This window comes from Phascolarctos cinereus, unplaced genomic scaffold (assembly GCF_003287225.1).
Source record: "Phascolarctos cinereus isolate Bilbo 61053 unplaced genomic scaffold, phaCin_HiC Scaffold_7;HRSCAF=346, whole genome shotgun sequence".
NCBI lineage: Eukaryota > Metazoa > Chordata > Mammalia > Diprotodontia > Phascolarctidae > Phascolarctos > Phascolarctos cinereus.
The window spans coordinates 163,152,890-163,175,229 of NW_027556180.1; the positions used below are offsets into that span (position 1 = coordinate 163,152,890).

The 22,340-nt window shown below is 35.5% G+C and overlaps 1 protein-coding gene across 1 annotated transcript; it reads left to right on the top strand.

Annotated features, from left to right (window-relative positions):
* Window positions 1-1,103: 1,103 nt before the first annotated feature.
* Window positions 1,104-20,393, top strand: ABHD13 (abhydrolase domain containing 13). The gene is made up of 2 exons (XM_020970069.2): window positions 1,104-1,176; window positions 19,218-20,393. The coding sequence occupies exons 1-2, from the start codon at window positions 1,125-1,127 to the stop codon at window positions 20,264-20,266; spliced, it is 1,101 nt and encodes a 366-aa protein (XP_020825728.1). The 5' UTR covers window positions 1,104-1,124; the 3' UTR covers window positions 20,267-20,393.
* The last annotated feature ends 1,947 nt before the right edge of the window (window positions 20,394-22,340 follow it).

Below are 22,340 nucleotides of genomic sequence, written 5' to 3' on the forward strand. Positions count from 1 at the left end.
ATTCAAATTGTCAGAAACTTTGTCTCCCTTTCCTTTTGATTTCTTTACATTTCTGTCAGTGGCACTATTTGGTCAATCAGAGACCTAGCATTTAGCATAGTACTAGTAGGCTTCTGCTATGTTTCAGGCATTATGCTCAGCTCTGGAGAAACAAAGACAGACAAAAAATAGCCTTTGCTCCTAAGGAACACACGTTCTAATAGGGGAGACAGCATGGAAACAACTATGTACAAATAAGATATATGCGTGATACATCAGAAAGGCTTCTTGCAGAAGTTGGAATTTTTAGCTGAGACTTGAAAGAACCGAAGGGAAGCTAGGAGGCAGAGATGAGGAGGGAGGGAGTACCAAGCATGGAAGATAGCCAATGAAAATGCCAGGGTTGGGAGATGGAGTGTTGTGTGCAAGGAACGGCAAGGAGGCCAATGTCACTGGATTGAAGAGTATATGGAGGGGAGTAAGGTGTAAGAAGATTGAAAAGGTAGAAAGGGGCTAGGTTATGAAGGCCTTTGAGTGCCCAACAAGAGGATTTTATATTTGATCCTAAAGGTAATAACCATTGGAGGTTATTTGAAATAGAGAAATGACACGGTCAGATTTATGCTTTAGGAAGATTAATTTGACAACTTAGTGAAAGATGGCCTCTAGTGGGAGAGACTCTTGGCAGGGAGATCAACTAGCAAATTAGTGAAATAGTTCAGGCCTGAGATGATAAGGACATGCACTGTGGTGGTCATTATATCAGAGAAATGTTAGAAAGGTGGTAGAAACAATAGGAATTAACTCATTGGAAATGGGAAATAAATGAGAATGAGAAGTCAAGGATGGCACCTAGGTTATGAGCCTGTATGACTGGGAGGATGGTGGTACCCTTGATAGTAATAAGGAAGATAGGAAGAAAGGAGGGCTTGGAGGGGAAAGTTGAGTTTAAAATATCTAAAAGGGAGCTGAATATGCAAGACTGGAGGTCAGGAGAGAAGTTAGGGCTGGGCAAGTAGATCTGAGGGTCATTTGAGATAATAATTGAAACCATGGGAGCTTATGAGATCACCAAGTGAAAAACTGTAGAGGAAGAAGAGAAATAGCTCAGCACAGAGCCTTGGGGACCCCTACTATTAGTGGGGATGATGTGGATGAAGGTCCAGCAAGGGAGAAAGTTATGGAGCCATCGTACAGGTAAGGGGAACGGAGAGAGCATTGTAGTTGAAAACCTAAAGAGAATAGAACATCAAGAAGAGGATGATTGAGTGTCAGAGATTGCCAAGGTTGAGGAGGCAGTCTGAGGAAAAGTCCATTAGATTTAACACATAAGTTATTATTGATAACTGCATACAGCAATTGCAGTTAAATGATGATGTTGGAAGTTAGACTGCAGAGAATTTAAGAAGAGAGTGAGAGCTTCCATTTTATACACTGTTCAACTGCATTTGAAATAGTGTTGTCATAAAATTCAGCAAACACTTTAAAAATGTTACAATCTAGGCTCCTGCTAGTACAGAAACAAAAGTGTGAAAAAGTTCTTGCCCTTAAAGAGTTCTTCTGTGAGGATATATATACCCAGATAAGTACAGACAAAGAAATTTCAGCAGTGAGAGATCACCACCAATTGGGGAAGATCATAAAAGGCTAAACTTTGCTTTAAGTAAGTTAGGAAATTCTGTGGAGTGAAAATGAGAAGGCAGTATATGACAGACACAAGGAGATACAACCTGTCGGAAGGGACCAAACAGGTTGAAGGTGAAGTTACTCTAACTAGTAGGCTATTTTAGCTGGGACCACAGAGTGCATAGAGTTTGCAAGGAGGAGTAATGTGAAATAAATCAGAGCAAGTTGGGGGGAATCTAGATTGGGGAGGACTTTAAAAAGTGTGAAGCTGAAGAGTTGGTATTTTTTCCTAGAGGTGAGAAGGAACTATTAGAGATTTAAGTTCTAGCTTATATGCCAATTCCTCCATGAGTATTCCCCCTCCCCCATTGGTTGATAGTGATCCATTCTCTCTTGAATCTCTTAGCACTTGCTTTGCATCTTCCTTACGCAGTTATGATATATCATTTCATAACATGATAGCTGCTGAATGTTAGATGATGACCTTCATGAAGGCAGGAAAGTATGCTAGGCTTTGGGGGCTGGGGTGAGAGATGAGGCAGAAGGTGGTTAAAAGAAAAATCAAGAACACTTTGCCCTCAAGGAGCTTACACTTTAACTTGAAGTTATCCAATCTTCTAATTAGGATTTTTTTTTCAGATTATGATTATTTTTTTCCATGACATTATCTGTAGGTTTAGGGCTAATTATATTCAAGCACACAGCTAAGACAATTAAAATGATATAAACTAAATTAACTAAGTATAATCCTTGTGTAGATAATTAGTGATGGTTTATTCACATGTTAGGTTAGAATGTACTTTATATTTAGGCCAGTCATTTCTAAGGGTTTCTGAATTGATTCAATTATGGTATAATGTGATGGTTACATATACATGTATTTGTGTACATATGACTATCATATATATGCATATATACAAACAGAATGTGTGTTGTGTGTGTGAATATGTAGATATTTGGTAATAAAACATTTATATAGCACCTGCTACATGCTACTAATAACAGCTAACACTTTTGTGGCACTTACTGTGTCACAGGCACTGTGCTATGAACTTTACAAATATTTGTAATCTCGTTTGACCCTCACAACAACTCTGTGAGGAAGGTACTGATGTTGTCCCGGCTTGTGACTTGCCAGGGTCGCATACCTACTAAGTATCTGGGGCTGGATTTGAACTCAGGTCTTCCAGATTTCAGACCCAGCACTCTATCCATTGTGCCACTAGCTGCCTCTGTATGGTGGTTTTTGTTGTTTTTTGACCCAAAGATTTTATTACAATGAGGAAGGAGGTGATATTATATATATATATATATATACACATACACACACACACACACACACACACATTTACAATTACATTGTGTATCTGTGTGTATACATAATACTGATATATGCATCTTTATACTAATTCACCATTTAGCAGAATTATAGATACCTAAGAGTTTATGAGGGGCAACTAGGTGGCACAGTGGATAAAAAGTGCAAGGCCTCAAATCTGGCCTCAGATACTTACTAGCTGTTTGACTCTGGGCAGTCACTTAACCCTGTTTGCCTCAGTTTCCTCATCTGTAAAATGGACTAGAGAAAGAAATGGCAAACCACTGCAGTATCTTTGCCAAGAAAACCTCAAATGGGATCACAAAGAATTTGACACGACTGAAAATGACTGAACAACAACAAAAAAGTTTATGACATACATACAAAAAAAGCATTTGTTTAAACACTGTGTTTTTCTCTTCACCCTTGTCTGGACCTACCTAGGATGTCTTTGGATCATAGGTCTAGAGTTAGAATGGATGTGAAGGCCAGTCCTGTCATTTTGTAGGTGACAGAACTGAGACCCAGTGAGGTGAAGTGATTTGTACAAGATGACACAGCTGGGGTTTGAACAGAGATCCTCTGACTCCCAATCCAGTGCACTTTCCACTGTAGCACACCACCTCTCCAAGGCAGCCCCGGCTCTTGGAGCTATACCCGTGTCTGCCCCCAGATACAGTCTATTCCTCTGTCTCTTCAGATCTTCTGGAGATCAGTCAGTCAGTAAACAGTTATTAAGATACCTGTGCCAGATACCTGTGCTGGGTACACAGTGAGAAAGAAGAAAGGACCTTAGAAGCAACTCTCTCACTTTACATATGAGAAACCGAGGCCCCCAAAAGTTGTTATTTGTTCAGGGTCATACAGCTAGTAGGTATCAGAGGCAAAATTTGAACCCAGGTATTACTGACTCCAAAGTCGCTCTCTCAGTTGTGCCATGCTGTCCTGAAGGAGCTTACATTCTGTGGAAAAATTAAAGGGCGTGAAGACAATGTGTGCATATGCAAAATAAATTTGTAGATGAGAAAAAGTTTGAGTGAAATCCTTTAGGAATCAAGTTGGTGCAGAGGAAAGAGCACTGAATGTTTAAGTAGTGCTCTACTCTATCTCTTACTTGTTGGACTTCTGGCAAGTCTCTTAACTCCCTAGGTCTCAATGTCCTCATTTGTAAAATAAAAGGATTAGATTAGATGATCTCTGAGGTCCCTTCCAGCCCTAGTTCACTTCTATGATCCAGAAGGAGATGGTTGAGCTGAGTCTCAAAGGAAACTAAGGGATTTTAAGGGAAGGAGGTGAGGGGGGTTGCATGTTCCAGGAATAGGGGACAGTTCAGTGCATGGAAAGGGAATGGTGAGTGTAGTGTCATATATGACAGTGAATAATAAGGCCTTACTGACTGGACTATAGTTTTTGAAGTCATGTAATAAGGCTGAAAAGGTAGGTTGAGGCCAGGTTGTGAAGGTATTTCAGTGCAAGGCAGAGGAGGTTTATTTGCTTCCAGAAAGTGACTGAGTTGGGAAAATGACATGATCAGACTTTTGCTCTAAGAAAATTACTTTGACAGGTTGGATTAAAATGGTGAGAGACTTGAAGTATGAAGAACAGTTAGTTTATTTCATTAGTTCATTCTAGTGATGTTGAGAGCCTGAGGGTGGAGAGAAGGGGACAGTTGTGAGATCAGTGCTCTGAAAGTTGAAACAAAATTCGGCAACTGAATGTGTATAAGCCGAGGGAGGGTAAAGGGGCAAGGATGACTCTGAGGTGCGTGCACTTGGATGATTGGAAAGGAGATTGGTGCCATCAATAGTAATAAGAAATCTTGAAAAAGAGGTGTGTTTTGAAGTAAAGATGATGAGTTCTGAAAGCTGTTCTCTTTTCCCTTACCCAATTCTCTTCTCCATCTCCATTTAAAACAATAACACACAGTGCTGAGGAGATTTTGATTCCAGTTACCCTATCTTTTATCCTCAGTCTTGCCTAGTTCCCCCCCCCAAACCCCTTTAATATCCAGAAACTCTCTGATTCAGACTTTCAATTTCTAACCTCTCTGTCCTGTAACTAAATACTCTTTTCTCAGGAGAGGCAACATGGTACTGTAGTGCAGTGGTGTCAAACCCTAATAGAAATAGGGGCCTCTAATCTACACATAAGATCCTTTGGGCCACATATTAGTTTCAAAATGTGATATTACCTATGTTTTATTGTAATATTATTTATTTGGGAGCTATATGCACAGAGCCGAGTGTTTGACACCTCTGCTGTAGTGCATAGAGACTAACCTCAGAGCCACAAAACCAAGGTTCAAGCCTCACTTCTGACACATACTGTCTATGTGACCCTAGGCGAGTCATTTAACTCTCTAGGAATCTCTCTAAGACTGAGTTGCCTTAAATGGATCAGCCTGTATTGGTGAAGAAATTTGCTTGTCCCAGATTTCCTTTGTTGCTGCTCAGTAGTCCAATTATGTCCAACTCTGCGTGACCCTGTGGACCATACTTAATTATTCATATAATGTTTTTGGCAAAGATACTGAAGTGGTTTGCCATTTCTTTCTCCAGCTTATTTTACAGATGAGGAAACTGAGCCAAACAGGGTTAAGAAACTTGCTCAGAGTCACACAGCTTGTAAGTGTCTGAGGCCAGATTTGAAATCAGGATTCTAGGCCCAGCAGTCTACCCACTGAGCCACTTGGGTGCCTAATGATATCATCAACAGCCTTACACAATAATAATAGTTTCCATACTGTTAGCACTTCGCATTGTTGTGCATTCATGTCTGAATCTTTGTGACCCTCTGGACCATACAATCCATGGGGTTTTCTTATCAAAAAGGTATTGGAGTGGTTTGCCATTTCTTTCTCCAGTGGATTAAGGCAAACAGAGTTAAAGTGACTTGCCCAGGGTCACACAGCTAGTAAGTTTCTGAGGTCACATTTGAACTCAGGTCTTCCTGACTGTAGGCCCAACTCTGTCTCCTATCCACTGAACCACGTAGATCAGTGAAATCAGATCTGGTACAGACCCCTTTTCTCAAGCACCAGTATATTCTAATATCCATTTAGAATTCTATTTTTCTTGCATTTTATTCTTTTTAATTGTTACTATTTTAATAATACTCTTTCCATTAGAAACTTAAAGTATTTCATTTACATCACTGCTTAAATACACTTTTGTAGCTGTATCTAGGAACTTAGCTGTGTTAAATAACATTGTATCTGTGGGAAACTTTTGTTCTGCGTTTTATGCAACTAATTGATTAAAGCAAACTCTTTACACAACCTATTTATATTTAGTAAGTCATGGAATGGTTAAGTAATGTGTAGGACACTTAAGAAAGCGCCTTAACCACAACATTGTAGCTTTTCATTCTTCCTCATCATTGTTGCCATAGTGTTGGCCATAAAAATATGTTTATTATTCAGCAAGCAGTTATTAAGCACACATCTTAAAAGCCCCATTCTAGTTATGGGTTGGGAGTAAAAAAAGGCAAAAATTAAAAATAGACCCAGACTTCAAGGAACTTGCATTCTACTAACTTATTTAAATAAGGTTTTTCAGATTAGATTATAGTTGACTTCTTTCATGATAACATGTGTCATCCTCTTTGGGTTTAGGATCTGATATTCAAGTACAGAGTGCTTAGACAACTGTTAACTAAATATAAACTAAAAGCATTCCTAAATTTTTGTTCATAGCAAGTTGCCATTTAACTTACTGATAATCAGTGACTGTTCATTCACCTCATGTGGTTATTTAATATGTAATTTTTTTCTTGATTGTCATATGTGAAATTAATAGAAAAATAGATAATGCATTCCATCTCCAACTTTTTGATAACACACATCTGTGTCTCCATTTCAGATGACCAGATGGCATGTTTTCTCAAATTTTCAGTCCTTGGCTGAAAAAAAAATATGGATGTCGGGAGCATGTTGAATTTCAGCCTTAATTTAACTGAAATGTGATAGGAGAGAGAAGCATCTGTAACTGTGATTGAATGTTAATGCTCTCTCACCACCCCCACTGTAGTTCTTGGATACCTATACTTAAGGTATTTAAGGTTATAAACATGATCTTGAACTTATTTTCCAAGGGGAAATATGACATAGGTAGTTGCTAAGTATAATATAAACTAAACAAAATGTCACTGAAGTGTGGAATCAAAACATACATTTCTACCTGTTAATATGGTGTACATTGATTCTGTCTGCTGTATTGATCAGTAACCTTCACTTGAGTTTCCTAAATGTTGTGTTGCGATTGTTTGTTATTGAAGATAATTATTTTTCATATAGATTAATAGTTTTTTAAGCAGTCCATTGGACTTTTATTAGCCATTCCTAAAATTATCAACATACTTGCATTGAGGAATTTGATGCCAGTGAATATTAATAACAAAAAATATATCAGTCTTTTCAGTCATGTTTTCTATTAATTTTTTTTCATCCTCAGTACCCAATTTCATTTGTATTTCCATTAATCTATAGCAGCATAGACCATGACACTCATTAGTTGTAAAGATATACTTTGTTAATAATTGGTTCTGCTATTGTAGATAAAATTAAGATTGACATTTTAACTAGATTGATGTAAATTTTTATAAATTAAGTAAAGTCTGAGGTTACATAGGTATAAAATGTTTTAAATTTTTCCTTTCAACCAGTATATATTGGCATTACAGAGGTGGATAGCACTTAGACCAACCACTAGGTGGCGTCAGAAGGCCTGGTTGGGTGACTTTAGGTAGCTTATTTCTCTAAGTTCCTGGCTCCAAGCCTTTGCAAACTCTCAGTCATTCCTTATCTATTCCTCTTTTACATTATTAGTCCCCTTCAGAACTCATCTCAGATACCACCTTCTATATGAGACCTTTCCTGATTTCTCCCTCCTCCCCACATATTACTTTATAATTATTTTGTATATACTTATGTGGGTATATATTGTCCACCTTAGTAGAATGTAAGCTCCTTGAGGAAAGAGATGGTTTCATTTGGTTCTCTGCATCCCTAGTACCTCATAGTAGGTACTTACTAAGTGCTTGATTTTCCTTATCTGGAAAATGGAGATTATTATTTTTGCTCTACTTTGAAAAGTTGTTATAATGATCAACAGGTATAATGCATACATACATATCTATATGCAAACATATAAATATGTATATATTTATATGAAATAGGTCAAATTAGTAAACAGACTACTGGCTGTAGAATCAGAGGACCTGGGTTAGAAGCTTTGCCACTTTACTCCCAGTGAGACCCTGGGAAAATCATTAAACCACTCTGGGCCTCAGTTTCTTCATCTGTAAAATGAGGAGTTTGGACTAGATGACCACTCAGTTCTCTTTAGCTCTGAATCCATGATCTTATGCTTTGTAACTTCATCAAATATTACATAAGTATACAACAGATAAAGGAGTTGGACTATTGTCTTTAAGATTCTTAATTATATATTTTTTTAAATTAAGCAGTTTTATTATCGTTTGAAGAAGTTTAAAAAAAAGAATATTGTCTGGCACATCATACCCTGACATTTTATTAAATCAACTGGCCATCAACAAATACTGTGCATTTGATACACAGAAGTAGGTGTATCCTAATAGTGGGTACTGTGAAGAGATATAGTGAAGGGTAGAGATTTGACCCCTGACTTGAGTTGATTTTACATTTTTGTTTTGTAATTTAAAAAAAAATTTACACTTAAATACTGTCTCTCTCTCTCTCTCTGTCTCTGTCTCTTGGAACTGGCCTCTCTAACCTGTGAGTGGCCAGAATTAAACAAACAGAGCAGGCCAGAGACAGGAGAGTCAGGACACAAAACAGAAGTTTAATTTCAGAGTGAGGAAAATGACATATGCATATGGACCCCCTCCCCCCTGCCCTCCTAAGAAGGAGTGCTTAACATGCTGGACTACAGGTGGGTTTTATAGACATCCTGGGCTGGACCATGACATAATCTTTTTATGTCTTGAGTTAATGTTTCCACAGGTCCTGTACGAAAAGAGTTGTCCCAAGTCTGGGGAGTCACGACTACTCTGTAGGGTACAGAACCAGAGTTCTGTGATGGGAACAGGGCTGCAGTACTTGTCAGTGACAAGGAATGGGGACTGTGAATATGTGATGGATGGCCCTGGGAAATAGGGGGAGCTAAATCCCTCAGTGAATGCCTGGTGCTGGTCCAAATAATACACTTTGCCAGTGGGTGATATCATCCTTAGCCAAAAGGGATATTGTTATGCCAAGCAAGTTAGGCCCAGCAAGCAGGCTGTGTCCTGAGCTCTGGGAAAAAGGGTATCTCTAAAATATTTTCACATATCCCCCTTTTTGGCCAAAGGGAGGGGGTCTGAAAGAACTCTTACACTTACGGCCAATAAAGGAGAGGCAGGTGTATGCCATGGAATATTGCCCAGGGGGTTTAGTTCCTTGAGAGGGGACCTTGAGTTCCAGGTAATTCATTGAAAAGAGAGGGGTCCAAGAATGTCAGAGTGATAAAATGCCTTGCTTGAATCAGGGCCTTGGTGGTTGGGTGCTTTAACAAAAAGACAGATTAAAAAAAAGTAGGACAGTAGAGTTAGCCCTTGGAATCTTGGGACAGCTGTCTCATCTGGATGTTGGCTCTTTCTGGATCTCTCCACTCAGGAGCAGGTGCTTACTTCAGATCTAGATTTAAACAATGCAGTAAAGTTTTTCTCACAGTTCTCATAATTATATTAAGCCAGGTACAGATCAACTTAGAGGGCTCACAATGGACTAGTTCTGAGAAGGGAGGTTTACATGTCACCAGGGTAACACAGAAAACTTAAACATTAATATCAAGTCCCATCTAACAGAGGCACAAGCTAAAAGATCACTCTCTTATTCTGCAGGGGCAGAGCCAAAACAGAATTGGCAGAAACAGTTGCTTAGGGGGACAGACCATGCAGAAAGAATAGTCCGAGGTGTTTCATGTAGTAATTGGTCCTTAGATAGCTTTTCTTGGACAATGTGCTTTATTCTCAAGACAACTGTAAAGGGGCTTCTCTGGTTCCAAATCTAGAGGTTCCTAGATAATTCTGACTTAATATAATTTGCTGTAATTGCTTAAATTTGGTCCTGCAATTTTGAAACTTCAAGAGAATTTCAGTTTATATATCATTTTCTGTTTCTATTCTTATCTAAATCCTATACCTGATATAAAAATCAATTAAGGATTAGTTGGATTTTACACACAAAATGCATTGATAATGGTACAGAAAGTTAAATTCTTTTCCCGTTTTTTTTAATTTTCAGTTAGACCTTCATGAATTTTCAGAAAATTCTTATTGAAAAGTTAATGCTAAAATATATTACTAAACTTGAAACTGAAACTCAAACCTGAATTTCGTGATAGATAAACTTTGGTAGCCAATCATATACATCTGTATATAGTTCTTAGATGAAACAGCATAATCTTGTTGTTTTTCTCAAAATTTACTATTCTGATTAACAAAAAAAACCCTTTTATATTACATCTTTGTCTTATTACCTTGTCTAATCATTTCCCTTTTTTGTTGTTTTTTTTGGGGTTTTTTTAGGCAATTGGGGTGAAGTGACTTGCCCAAGGTCACACAGCTAGTAAGTGTCAAAGTGTTTGGTCTGAGTCCTCCTGACTTCAGGGCTGGTGCTCTATCCACTGCACCACCTAGTTGTTCCTAATCATTTCCCTCTTTGAAGGATATCATCCTTATATTATAGTTTGACCATAAATATAGGTTAAAATTGTTCTATTATAATAACTCAGAGATGTTCTGGTATCAATCTATTTTAATAGATTTAGTGTTATGTTTACAAAACTTTTTGATTATAGAAATTTGCTATAAAAGGAAAAAGAAGGACATATTTATATTATAACAGAGGGGAAACCTACCTTAACTTTGTTGGAAAAAATTCCCTTAACTGTGTATGAATCCAGGCATGAGTCATATCTGACAGCCAGTCATGTAGTCACAGAGTGTTAAAGGCAAAGCTTAGGATTAACCAGGTGGGAATTTCCTTTTTTAGAAAGGAAATAGAATCAGGAGGATCCTGCTTAAGCTGTGTCCTAGGTTGTCTTCACAGTTTTTCCCAGGCACAAACATCTACCTTAGCAGTCCTTTGACTGCTGCACATGCCATTTTCTGTTATTGGCTTTATGAGAATTCAGCTAACTATCCCCGTAATCAAAGTTCAAAACAACAACAAATTTATAGTCCCAGGAATTTTTACTTTAAATAGCAAAACTTCACTAACCTCGACTTAGAACTTGAATATCTTTCTAGTGTTTCTGTAACAGTTAACATTTCATTAATCCTTTACTTCATACAGAAAATATCTAATAGTTGACTCATCTTTAATGTGTTGAAGCTACATCTTTTAACTAAAGTATACACTTTTATAACAGCCAAAATTTTTTTTCAAATGAAAGTCTGCTATATACTAAATATTATTATTATTGTCAGTAATAGTAGTATTACCTATTTTATAACTACATATGTCTCATTAAATATTTGACAGTTTTCAGATATCCAATTTTTTTCACATCTTTTTAAAAACCCAATTCATGTGTAATAGCATTCAAATTAAAAGGGAAGTTTTGTCCAACAGCATTTCTGTTTTACAGTGATCTCAAATTTTGCAATATAAAATTAGAAATATAATTTAGAAACACAATAATAACACTAACAAACTTCAGATGATATCAGTTGCATTTTCAAATTATCATATAAAAATCATTGATCTTAATACTTTTAAATACATTTTAAAACCACTTTAAAATTATCAAGTATGGAACAATTACATTCAATGAGGGGAGTTTTAATAATGTAGTGCTTGGCATATGCTAGTTAGTGTGTTAAGCATTTTACATTCATTATATTATTTTCTCTCACAACAACAACCATTATCACCTTTCTCTTTACAAATCAGGAAACTGGGGCAAATAGAGATAAAATAACTTGCCATAAATTACACAGCTAATACGTTTCTGCAACTGAAACCGAAATGAGTGGGCTTACCAAGGGCGGAAGCTGGCTGGTTCCTCCACCTTGTTCTGCCATATAATTGGGTGCTTAAATGCTTGTTGAGTTGATTTGAACGTTGCCCACTTTATTTTGGAATACATTTTTCACATTGGCAAAGCCATTGAATCAGTAGAGAAAGAAGAAATTTCTTTTGGGAAAAAAGAAAGACCATTTTATATAATGAGAAAAATTAGCTTGAATCCCTGTTTCTCTGAAGAGATGCTTTTCCACATGTTTTGAAGTATGTATGTGTACTCTCTCTCTGTCTCACTCTCATTCTCACTGTCACTCTCACCTTTAAAGGAATTGAAGTTGAATCTACTAATTATTGGAGTGAACAGAATATTTAGCTAATCAGATCCCATCTTTTGGGGGAGATGTAGGGTTAGATATAAATTCTAGTTATGCTTGTCTTTTTTTTTTGTTTTATATATTATTGTCTCATAATTAACATGACTCAGTATTCTTAGGTGGGAAAAAAAAAGCAGAAGTTTGGGAATAATCAATGGCCATATTCTCCCCAATCTTCTCTAATCAAGAAAGTGAATTCTTACTACAGACATGGAATTCTTGATGGTGAAATATGGGAGTTAGGGGATGACCATCCCTCAATAGATTCTAGGGTCAGCCATGTGAGTCCCCAGATGCCAGAGAATTCCAAATAGAATTTTAGGAGTTCTTCCCTGATTATTTTGCTGAAGTGACTTAAAATACATGGAATTGACACTGGCTAGATGTTGGTCCATGATGACCAATTTTGGGTGTGAAGACATGTCCAGTTTTGACCAGTTCTCTGAGATGAACGTGGGAGGTGATGAGGATGTAGATTTACCAGAAGTAGATGGAACAGATGATGAATCGCCAGACAGTGATGATAAAAAGATACCAGATCTGGAGTAAAGAAAAAAAATGTCGTCTTCAGGGTTTGGGGAAGAAAGATAATTTCATTGTAAAATTTTCAGAATTGAGAGAATTCCTGCATTAGTAGCTCTAAAGGCAGATAACTGTATTTCCTTCCTTTAATCCATTTTCATTCAACCTGTTTTTAAAAGGCTTCACTAAAGGTTAATGGGTACTATTATATGGGTCAGTTTTAAGTCAGCTGAGGTCAATAACCTTATTTGTGAGCATTTTTCCAGACTTCCAAAGAAGTAATTGAGGTATAGGCAATGGACACAGTTGTTGCACTTAAAAAAAGAAAATTTCCTGAGTCTCTTTACTGCTTCACAACGCAGATACTGACATATTGAGAAAACTTAGCTTCTTTTAAGTAGTTTAAAATCACTTCTTCCTGATTCAACAGGATAGACTAGAGAGAATTGAAAACGTTCAGATTTTAGTACAGAGAATAAACTGCTGAAGCAAGTTTAATTGGCTCACAACTTGAGCTGTACCTCTGGAGTGTCTTCAGGATTGTTTTATGGGAAAAAAAATCCACTTCACATTGTTTTTAAATGATCGTTAGTTAGTGTTCCAAATGTATCTTAGCTAAAACTAGAAAAGCCCTAATTTATAAATGGTTATGAAGCTTATGCATTTGGTATTGTTTGACCCTTAAGGTTTTACATCTTAGTATACAGTAGGAAGAACAACTGTACATTATTGCTTATCATCCTGTACATTTAGACCAAATTTGTATTTGCCCTGTCACTATGGAAATGAGTGAAAAAAATGTATAGTACACTATTGGATATATTTTTTTTTTGACTCGATGTAAGGCTGAAGAAAAAACAAACAAGCTTCAATTTGTTTTCAGAACTGGAGGGTTTTTTTTTTAAGTCTGCATCTTTTCTAATAAACAGTTGAAGACTTAAAAAGAAAATGACCAGAATTAATGAACCGGGATCACACTGGCCCTATCTTTACCATGTGTGGCTTTCTCCCAAAGCTCGGGGCATTCTTCAGGAAACTGTGCTTCTGGGACTCATTTAGAAAGTTCCCTTAGGAGTCTTTTAAAACTGTTACAAATACCCTTCAGCTTTCTGGCTAAATAAATGTTCGCTTGTCTCCCTGAGAGACAGCATTGAGACATATTATGAGAGACTCATAAAATGAGCACTGGACAATTAGAAAACTAAGGTTCAGGTTCATGGTTCTTCTACTAGTTGTGTAGCTATGGGTAAGTTGCTTCATTTTTCTAAACTTCCATTTTCTTATCTGTAAAATTGAAATATTACTACATGGATGGTCTACACTGGCCGAGTTTTTATGAGGAAAGGACTATTTGAATGTTGTTTTTTATATGTTGGTGTGCTTTTACTTAGTCATTGTGTGATTTTACTTAATGGCAAGGTATAAGTAAGTGTTTATTACCTTAATTGAATCAAGAATCGAATTTTCAGGAACAGTTTACTGTATTTTCGGAGGCAAAAATTGTTTTACATTACCAGAAGTATTCTGAATGACCGTTACACTGGGAACTAGAGCGCTCAAGTGACCTTAATCTTTAGTTTAATTAATCCAAAATTCTGGCATAAAAGAAACCTAGAGAATTCTGTGATTAGAATACCTTCCCTAAAGAGCTACCTATCTTAAAACAAAAGATAAAAGCTTAAGAACCACATAAGAAAGACTTTTTAGAGGCTATCATCAACACATATAGTAGCAAAATAAGAGTGGTAGCTGATTCTCTAGAAGACCTTAGCATGTATTCACTGGCATATATTAAATGGATTTTTAGAAGGTAAATGTAATACTGATTATGAGTGTAGGTTAATTATCAAACTCCAGCTTTTGCTTTAGACTTAGCTTTTGATTTATCTGATTCTATCCTTTACTATCATTATTCTTCCCCTTACACTTCCCATTAGGAGTGATAACATACAGAAATAAGTAAAATACAAATTAGAGTATAGGTACATAAGAGAAGTACAAATGAAGTGTTTTGAAATCAGTTGAAGAAAAAGGTCTTTCAAACTGGTGGAATCAGAGAGAGCTTTCTGGAGAAAGTGGCATTTAAGTAGGAACTTGAAGAATAGAGAGGAGGGCAGGTGACAGTGAAACCTGGGAAGTTTAGGTCTGAATCAAAGGTAGACACAGTGTTCCGGGTACAGTAACTGATTCAGTGTGACTAGAACAAAAATGCTGTGTGTTTGTAGTATGAGATAAGATAGGTTAAATGTTGATTAGACAGTCTTGAATGTCAAAAATTTAGACTTTTTTTTTTTAAGAGGAAAGGCAGGAGTAAGCCATTGAATGTTTTTAGCAATTGTGTAATGTAATCAGAACTGTGCATTAGGGAAATCAATCTGGCAGTTGATAGAGGGTGCATTGGATACTAGGAGTCTGGTCAGGAGGCTATTGAAAGAGTCTGGATGAGTGATAGTGAAGGCCTGAATGTTGCTGATAGCAGTGGAAGTGGAGGTGAGGGAACATCCTCAAAAAAAAAGGGTTCAGAGGTAGCGTACTTATTCATAAAAGGAAAGGACGTAGTCACAGATGACTTTGAGGTTATGACTAATAAGCAGTGAGGAGAGTGGTGAGCCTTTGTCGAAGGGAAATCAGGAAGTGGAGTAGATTTCAGAGAAGTGATGATTTCACTTTGAGACATGTTGAATGGCCTTGAGGTATTAATGGAAGATCAAAATGGAGAAAGTAGGCAATATGATTATAGTGATCTGGAGAAAGGTCACAGGGAAGTTGATGTGGATTTGTGAGTTATGTATTGCCTTATATTTTTAGCTATCCTTTTTTGTATATATTTTTGTCTCCTAAAGTAAATTGTAAATTTCTTGACATCAAAGACTCTGTCTTTGTACTTCCTTGTGTCACAGAGTAACTAGCACAGTGTTTTGCCTGTAGTAGGAATTGTTAATAACCTCTCATTTCACTAAGTGTTGGTGGTACATGCCTGTAATCCCAGCTGGTATAAGGAGGCTAATGTTGGCAGGTCTCTTGAGCTCAGGAGTTTTGATCTGCAATGAGCAATGCAGATTAAGTGTCTGTATTAAGTTTGACATTAGTATGGTGAGAACCAAGGAAGGAAAGATAAGGAGAGGAGACCAGATTGCCCCACCAGGTAGGTAACTGAGCAGGTCAAATCTCCCTCCTGTGCCAGTCATTAATACGATCAGGCCTGTGAATAGCCCCTACACTTCCAGCGTGGAGAAGATGGAGAAGACCCAGTTTTTAAAAGTAATAGTAATAATTTGTCATTTCTCAGACTGAAGCAACATCCTTATTAGTGGGGAAAGCCTAGGACTGAGATTTAGGAGACATTTCTTTACTGTGTGATCTTGAGCAAGTCACATCACCTCTGGCAGTTTCTTCTTGTATAAAATGATGATCATACTTATTTCTTTAAAAGGCTGTGAGGATCGTGATAACAATTTATATTAAAACAAAACACTTTGTGGGATATAAAATACTATATAAATGTGAAAACTTATATGTCTTTCCCTAAGTTTCTGCTTTCTGCCTTGTTTCAGAGGAATATAGTGGAGGTGGAGGCTGGTTGGCAAAGCAGGCTTATTTGTTATGTATTCAACCTTTGACTTTTCCAGAAATGTCTGGTGTTATTTCCCATCATTGTTAGAAAAATCCAGGGAGGGATCAGCTCAATTCTCTTACCTCCTGGTTATTTCTGGTAGGATTCATCCAAACCAAGACATTTGATATACTCTCCTCTGTTCTACATGCTTAAGTTGGCTTTATTCTGTTCAGGGAACCACTTTTCTTATAGATCATAACAAATACAGTAGGATTTTGATGTTAGATTTTCAAATTAGCAGTTACTTGACAGTGAATACTTTTTCACAGTTGCCTTCATTTCCTTTACTTACCTTGTAAAAATATTATATACGCTAAACCTAATCAGATTATTCTTTTTTTCCTATCATTTTAATGTGAGGTTTATTTTTAAATTGTAAAATAAGTCAAAATATTTGTTATATTACATATCAGTTCTTTTCCAATTTGTACTTTAACCAGAGTAATTTTAGAATAAGGGAATCATTTATTGCTTTTTTATAAAGTGAATATACCAATACATATATTTGCTTGTGTTCTTTAAAAAGAAATCTCCTCAGAACAAGCAGGTATACATTCTAGTGAGGTTTCAGTAATTTTAAAAAGGACAATATCAGATAGTCCATTCTAATTATTAGTAGTAGCAATGATTACTGAAGGATTTATTTATTTATTTATTTGTAATTTCTAGGCTGAAACTTTTTTAGTATAGTATTATTTTGCATTCTTGTTTAAGTGTAAGCTGGCTTTGTCACAGGTATGCAGTTTTCCTGGACTTGATTTAATATTTTCTAATATCCATTTCTTCTGTTAAATGCAGTATACATTCTTGTTTAACATATTTGCTCATTGTAATAAAGCATGCTACAAGTTGGTGGCAATGTTGGTTCCGGGGATGTGGGTAAAGACTAATGCATTTTTAATGTATAACTCAATTTTGGGAAAGAAACTTTACAAAAGTAAACAATTTAAGAATGAGAACTACTATAAATATTTGATTATCAGCACCATAGTGAAAAACATCTAAAGTATGCTTTAAAAACTTTTTAAAACTTCTTAAACCCTTATATTTATCACTTTCAATATGTTATTTTCATATATACTATTATTCTTTAGGCCTTAAGTTCTATTCTTATTTTTTTTAGCATATGAGATTAGTATGTAGTCATTAACCAACAAAGAGATTCAGTATTGTGTAGAGAACAGTGGACTTAAAGTCAAGAAGACCTATGTTTCTGACACTTACTGTATGACCCTAGACAAGTCGGTTAACTTCTCTAAGCCTCATTTTCCTCATCTGTAAAATAAAGGTGCACTAAATGACCTTGAAAATCTCTTTCAGGTCTAAATTCATAATCTTATGATACTAAATGAGGAAAATAAAAATACTGGTGGTAAGGTCTAAAAATGAATAATAGTACCACAAGATTGTAAGTTTTCTTCTATTGTGAAGTAGAATTCTGTAGTATGAAGGTAAGTTAAGACTTCAGTGTATTTTAAAAATACTGTATTTACATTTCAGTATGTTGATGAGCCTTATGGGATGGTCCTATTCTCTTAATATCTTTCTAATTGTATTGGTTTATTTCACATTTTTAGTAGTTTTTTCCCTTGACAATTTTATTCTATTTTTTTCTTACCTTAATTTTTGCTTGCTTGTCATTCTTTCTTAAATGATTTCTATGTGTATTTTTTGGCATAATAAATCACTGTTAGATATGGTAGTGTGAAACTTTAAAAAAAAAACCAGTTCACATGAAAGATGAGTATAAATCATAAGATGTTGAATTCCCTGCCTTTTAAGAAAAACGTATTATTTTGCTGGGAGGTTTTTTGTGTTTTTTTTCCAGTTTAACACTTTTTAGCTCATTTGCAGGAAAAAAATTGCTTCCAAATATCAAGAAATACTGGTTTTGAGGGCCTCTTTAAAAAATTTATTGAATTGAGCTGTCAGGCCTTTAAGGAAGGAAGAAAACCTTTTTTCTTGATTTTTTTTTCTAATTTTTAATGGTAATTTTCTTATATAAAATAAAAATTATTCATATTATCAGTTCATATGTGTTCTTAATAGGGAAGCAGTGCTGCTTTTAACTTTGGCTTCCACTATAAAAGTAAAACTGGCTTCATTTCGCACATGTGAGAATAAGGGGATTATAGATATATATTGTGTGTGCTAGAGTGTAGTAAGCTTGCAGAGTCTCAGAATTGATCAAATAAAGGGTATAATTGAAAGCTACAAGAAGTAGATCATTTTAGGAACCAATTTATTATAACAGTCTCACTTTTTTGATAGTGCTCTCTTGGTTTTAGTATTTGTTTCTTTTTCTGTAATGTATACTAATTCTCTTAAGTGCTCCCTAGATGAACTTTAAGAAAACTGTGTCCTAAATATGTTTTGAGTAACTATATTTATAAGTGTCTTTATCTGATATTCTAATGACTGCAATGGATAATATTTCTACAAAATTCCTCTGAAATTTTCCTGTGGATCTTTTTTGGATTAATACCTGTGCACATACATTAACTTAAAACCTAATACTCTTGTCATATATTATAAAAAGGACGATTAGATGTTTTTTGTTCCTTTATTTTATTTATTTAGGCAGTTGGAGTTAAGTGACCTGCCCAGGGTCACACAGCTAGTAAGTGTCAAAGTGTTTGGTCTGAGGCCGGATTTGAACTCAGGTACTCCTGACTTCAGGACCGGTTCTCTATCCACCGTTCTACCTACCTGCCCTGTTTGTTTGTTTTTTGTAAATGAAATACTTTGTTGAATTTTTGGTTATATATGTATATCTTTTTTTCTTTTTTTCAGGATACATATGGAATAATAATTCAAGGAGACCTAAAATGGAAAAGTCATGGATGTTGTGGACCTTTATTGAAAGATGGCTATTCTCCTTAGCTTCATGGTCTTGGGCCCTCTGCCGTATTTCTCTTTTACCTTTAATAGTGACTTTTCATCTGTATGGAGGCATCACCTTACTTGTGTTAATATTTGTATCGATAGCAGGTATTCTATATAAATTTCAGGATGTATTGCTTTATTTTCCAGAACAGCCATCATCATCCCGCCTTTATGTCCCTATGCCCACTGGCATTCCACATGAAAACATTTTCATCAGAACCAAAGATGGAGTGCTTCTCAACCTTATTTTGCTGAGATACACTGGAGATGATTCAACATATTCCCCAACTATCATTTATTTTCATGGAAATGCAGGCAATATTGGTCACAGGTTACCAAATGCTTTGCTTATGCTGGTTAACCTGAAAGTTAACCTTTTACTTGTAGATTATAGAGGTTATGGAAAAAGTGAAGGTGAAGCAAGTGAAGAAGGACTCTACTTAGATTCTGAAGCTGTACTGGACTATGTGATGACCAGACCTGACCTTGATAAAACAAAAATTTTTCTTTTTGGTCGTTCCTTGGGGGGAGCAGTGGCTGTTCACTTAGCTTCTGAAAATTCCCATAGGATTTCAGCCATCATGGTAGAGAACACGTTTCTAAGCATACCACATATGGCCACTACTTTATTTTCTTTCTTTCCAATGCGGTATCTTCCTTTGTGGTGCTACAAAAATAAATTCCTGTCCTACAGAAAAATCTCTCAGTGCAGAATGCCTTCTCTTTTCATCTCTGGGCTCTCAGACCAGTTAATTCCACCAGTAATGATGAAGCAGCTTTATGAACTTTCACCATCTCGGACTAAGAGATTAGCAATTTTTCCTGATGGAACTCATAATGACACATGGCAGTGCCAGGGTTATTTCACTGCACTTGAACAGTTCATCAAAGAAGTTATAAAAAGTCAGTCCCCTGAAGAAATGACAAAGACTTCATCTAATGTAACAATTATATAATATTCTTTTTCTGATTAATGCACTGTATCTTTATTTGTGCAAAGTGATAAAGAATGTTAATTTTTAAATGTGTATTATGTATGTACTTGCCTAAAGAGTAAAATTAAACTTTGAAAGGTCTTTAATACTTCTCTGTGATGATCCAGATAGTTTTTACATTTGGAAAACTGTCATTATTGGAATAGTTTCATACATTTTCATCAAACCTTTCAATATGGATATGTATCCATATTTTATTATGGCAGTATAACGGAGACTATTCAGAAGTTCCTGGTTATAGCAGCGGTAATATTCTATAATCTATGCTATTCTTATACTTTGGGGTGGGGGGGAGGGAGGAGATGGGAAGAAAAAGTTGAGATATCAAGACATTTTTCCGTATTCTTCACTTTAGGAAATATTGGGACAATCATGGTTAGCAAACTATGTTCTGTAACTGCATATTTCACTTCAAGAATTAATACAAAATGCATGACAGTGTTTTATTCCCCAAATTATGCAATTTAACATTTTTAATGTAAATAGCACCAGTAGTATACTAGTGTATACTATAATCTGGGTTATATCTATTTTTATGTAAACATTTTATTACATGTTTGTCAAAAAGATAAACCATAAGACCTATGTGCAGGGTGCCATTGACTTAGCTTCTGTGAGTGCTGAGGTCTTTTCCCCCCCGCGTAGTAAGAAATAGAAGTCCTTATTCAAATGTAATCATAGTATTTCTGTTGGGTACAACCAAAATCCTTGGCATGTAAAAATAGATATTTAGAATTTTACTGCAGCTTTGGTTGGTTGTGTTTATCTAAATTTTTAAGCGTTTATAGTCTTTTTGGTGGCAAAGAGAATTTTAGCTTATGTAAATATTAACAGTCTGAAGCTAGACATACTAATAGCAGCCATAACAAAGATTTGAACTTTTAAAAGATCTTTGAAAGAACTTCTCATTATGTGATTGTATATGTTATATAGAAGAGTTAAATTTTAACCCTTATTTGAATTTTAAGTCCCAATATCCATGTAAACCCCAAACCAAAGCCAGGATGTCAGCTCAGTGGATTTACCAAAAAAAAGAAAAAAGAAAAAAAAAAAAGAAAGAAAACATTGTGTTTTTTGGTTTCTTTTCTGCTTCATTTGGTATTAAAGAGAACAGCGTCTACATCAAATGGTAGATTTTGTAGGAAGTATTTTATTTCTGTAGAAGTGGAGGGCAGAGAATTTCCTGACTTTGCCATAAAGCATATTTTCACAATAAGTATTTTTTTTTATGGTTTCTAGGCTACACTATTTAGTAGGCTTAAATGGAAGTAGTATTTAGATATGTTTGCAGAAATATTTTCCCTTTGATTCTTGGAGTATTCCATAATGCTACCTTACCAAAAATGTAGCAGATGAGCCATAGATACGGTAAGTTGTTTTCAGTAATGTTTGACAGTTATATGTAAATGACATACATACCAACTTTTCAGCACAATTTTTTTAAAAACATGGTTCTCATTAAGTTCATATCTTTTCAATTTGCATTCCTTGACTTAATAAAAGCAGCCATACCGTAAAGATTCAGTAAATCAGTAATAATTTTGGCCTTATTTAAAACTTGTTCTATGAAGTTTGGACCAGAAATATTTTTCACAAATCACATTTTTGTAATACAATACACTTCGATATTAAAGATACAAAGTTAGTGAGAGTTACTAGGAGTACTTTTTTTTGAGATAACTGAATAATTGAGAAAATTACTCTTCTTATAAGGAAAGTTCCCTGGTTTTAGAAAGTGTAATCTGTATGAATAAATTTTCCACCATAAAAACTTACATAATATCTTGTCCATGTGCTCCAATAAGTTTTATATTTTAACATCATTCAAAAGAATACATACATTCTTTTCATCAAGCTCTAACATTATTATATAAGTTGATTCTAGGAAATTATGAACAAATAGTGACATCCACATTTACACACCAACACTTAATTGTAAACACTGTGTAGGAATTTGAGTTGAAAACAAAACTTTCGTTTATGATAAATGTTTCTCCTCTTCCCTTCCCCCTTTTTAGAAAAATCACAAAAATTG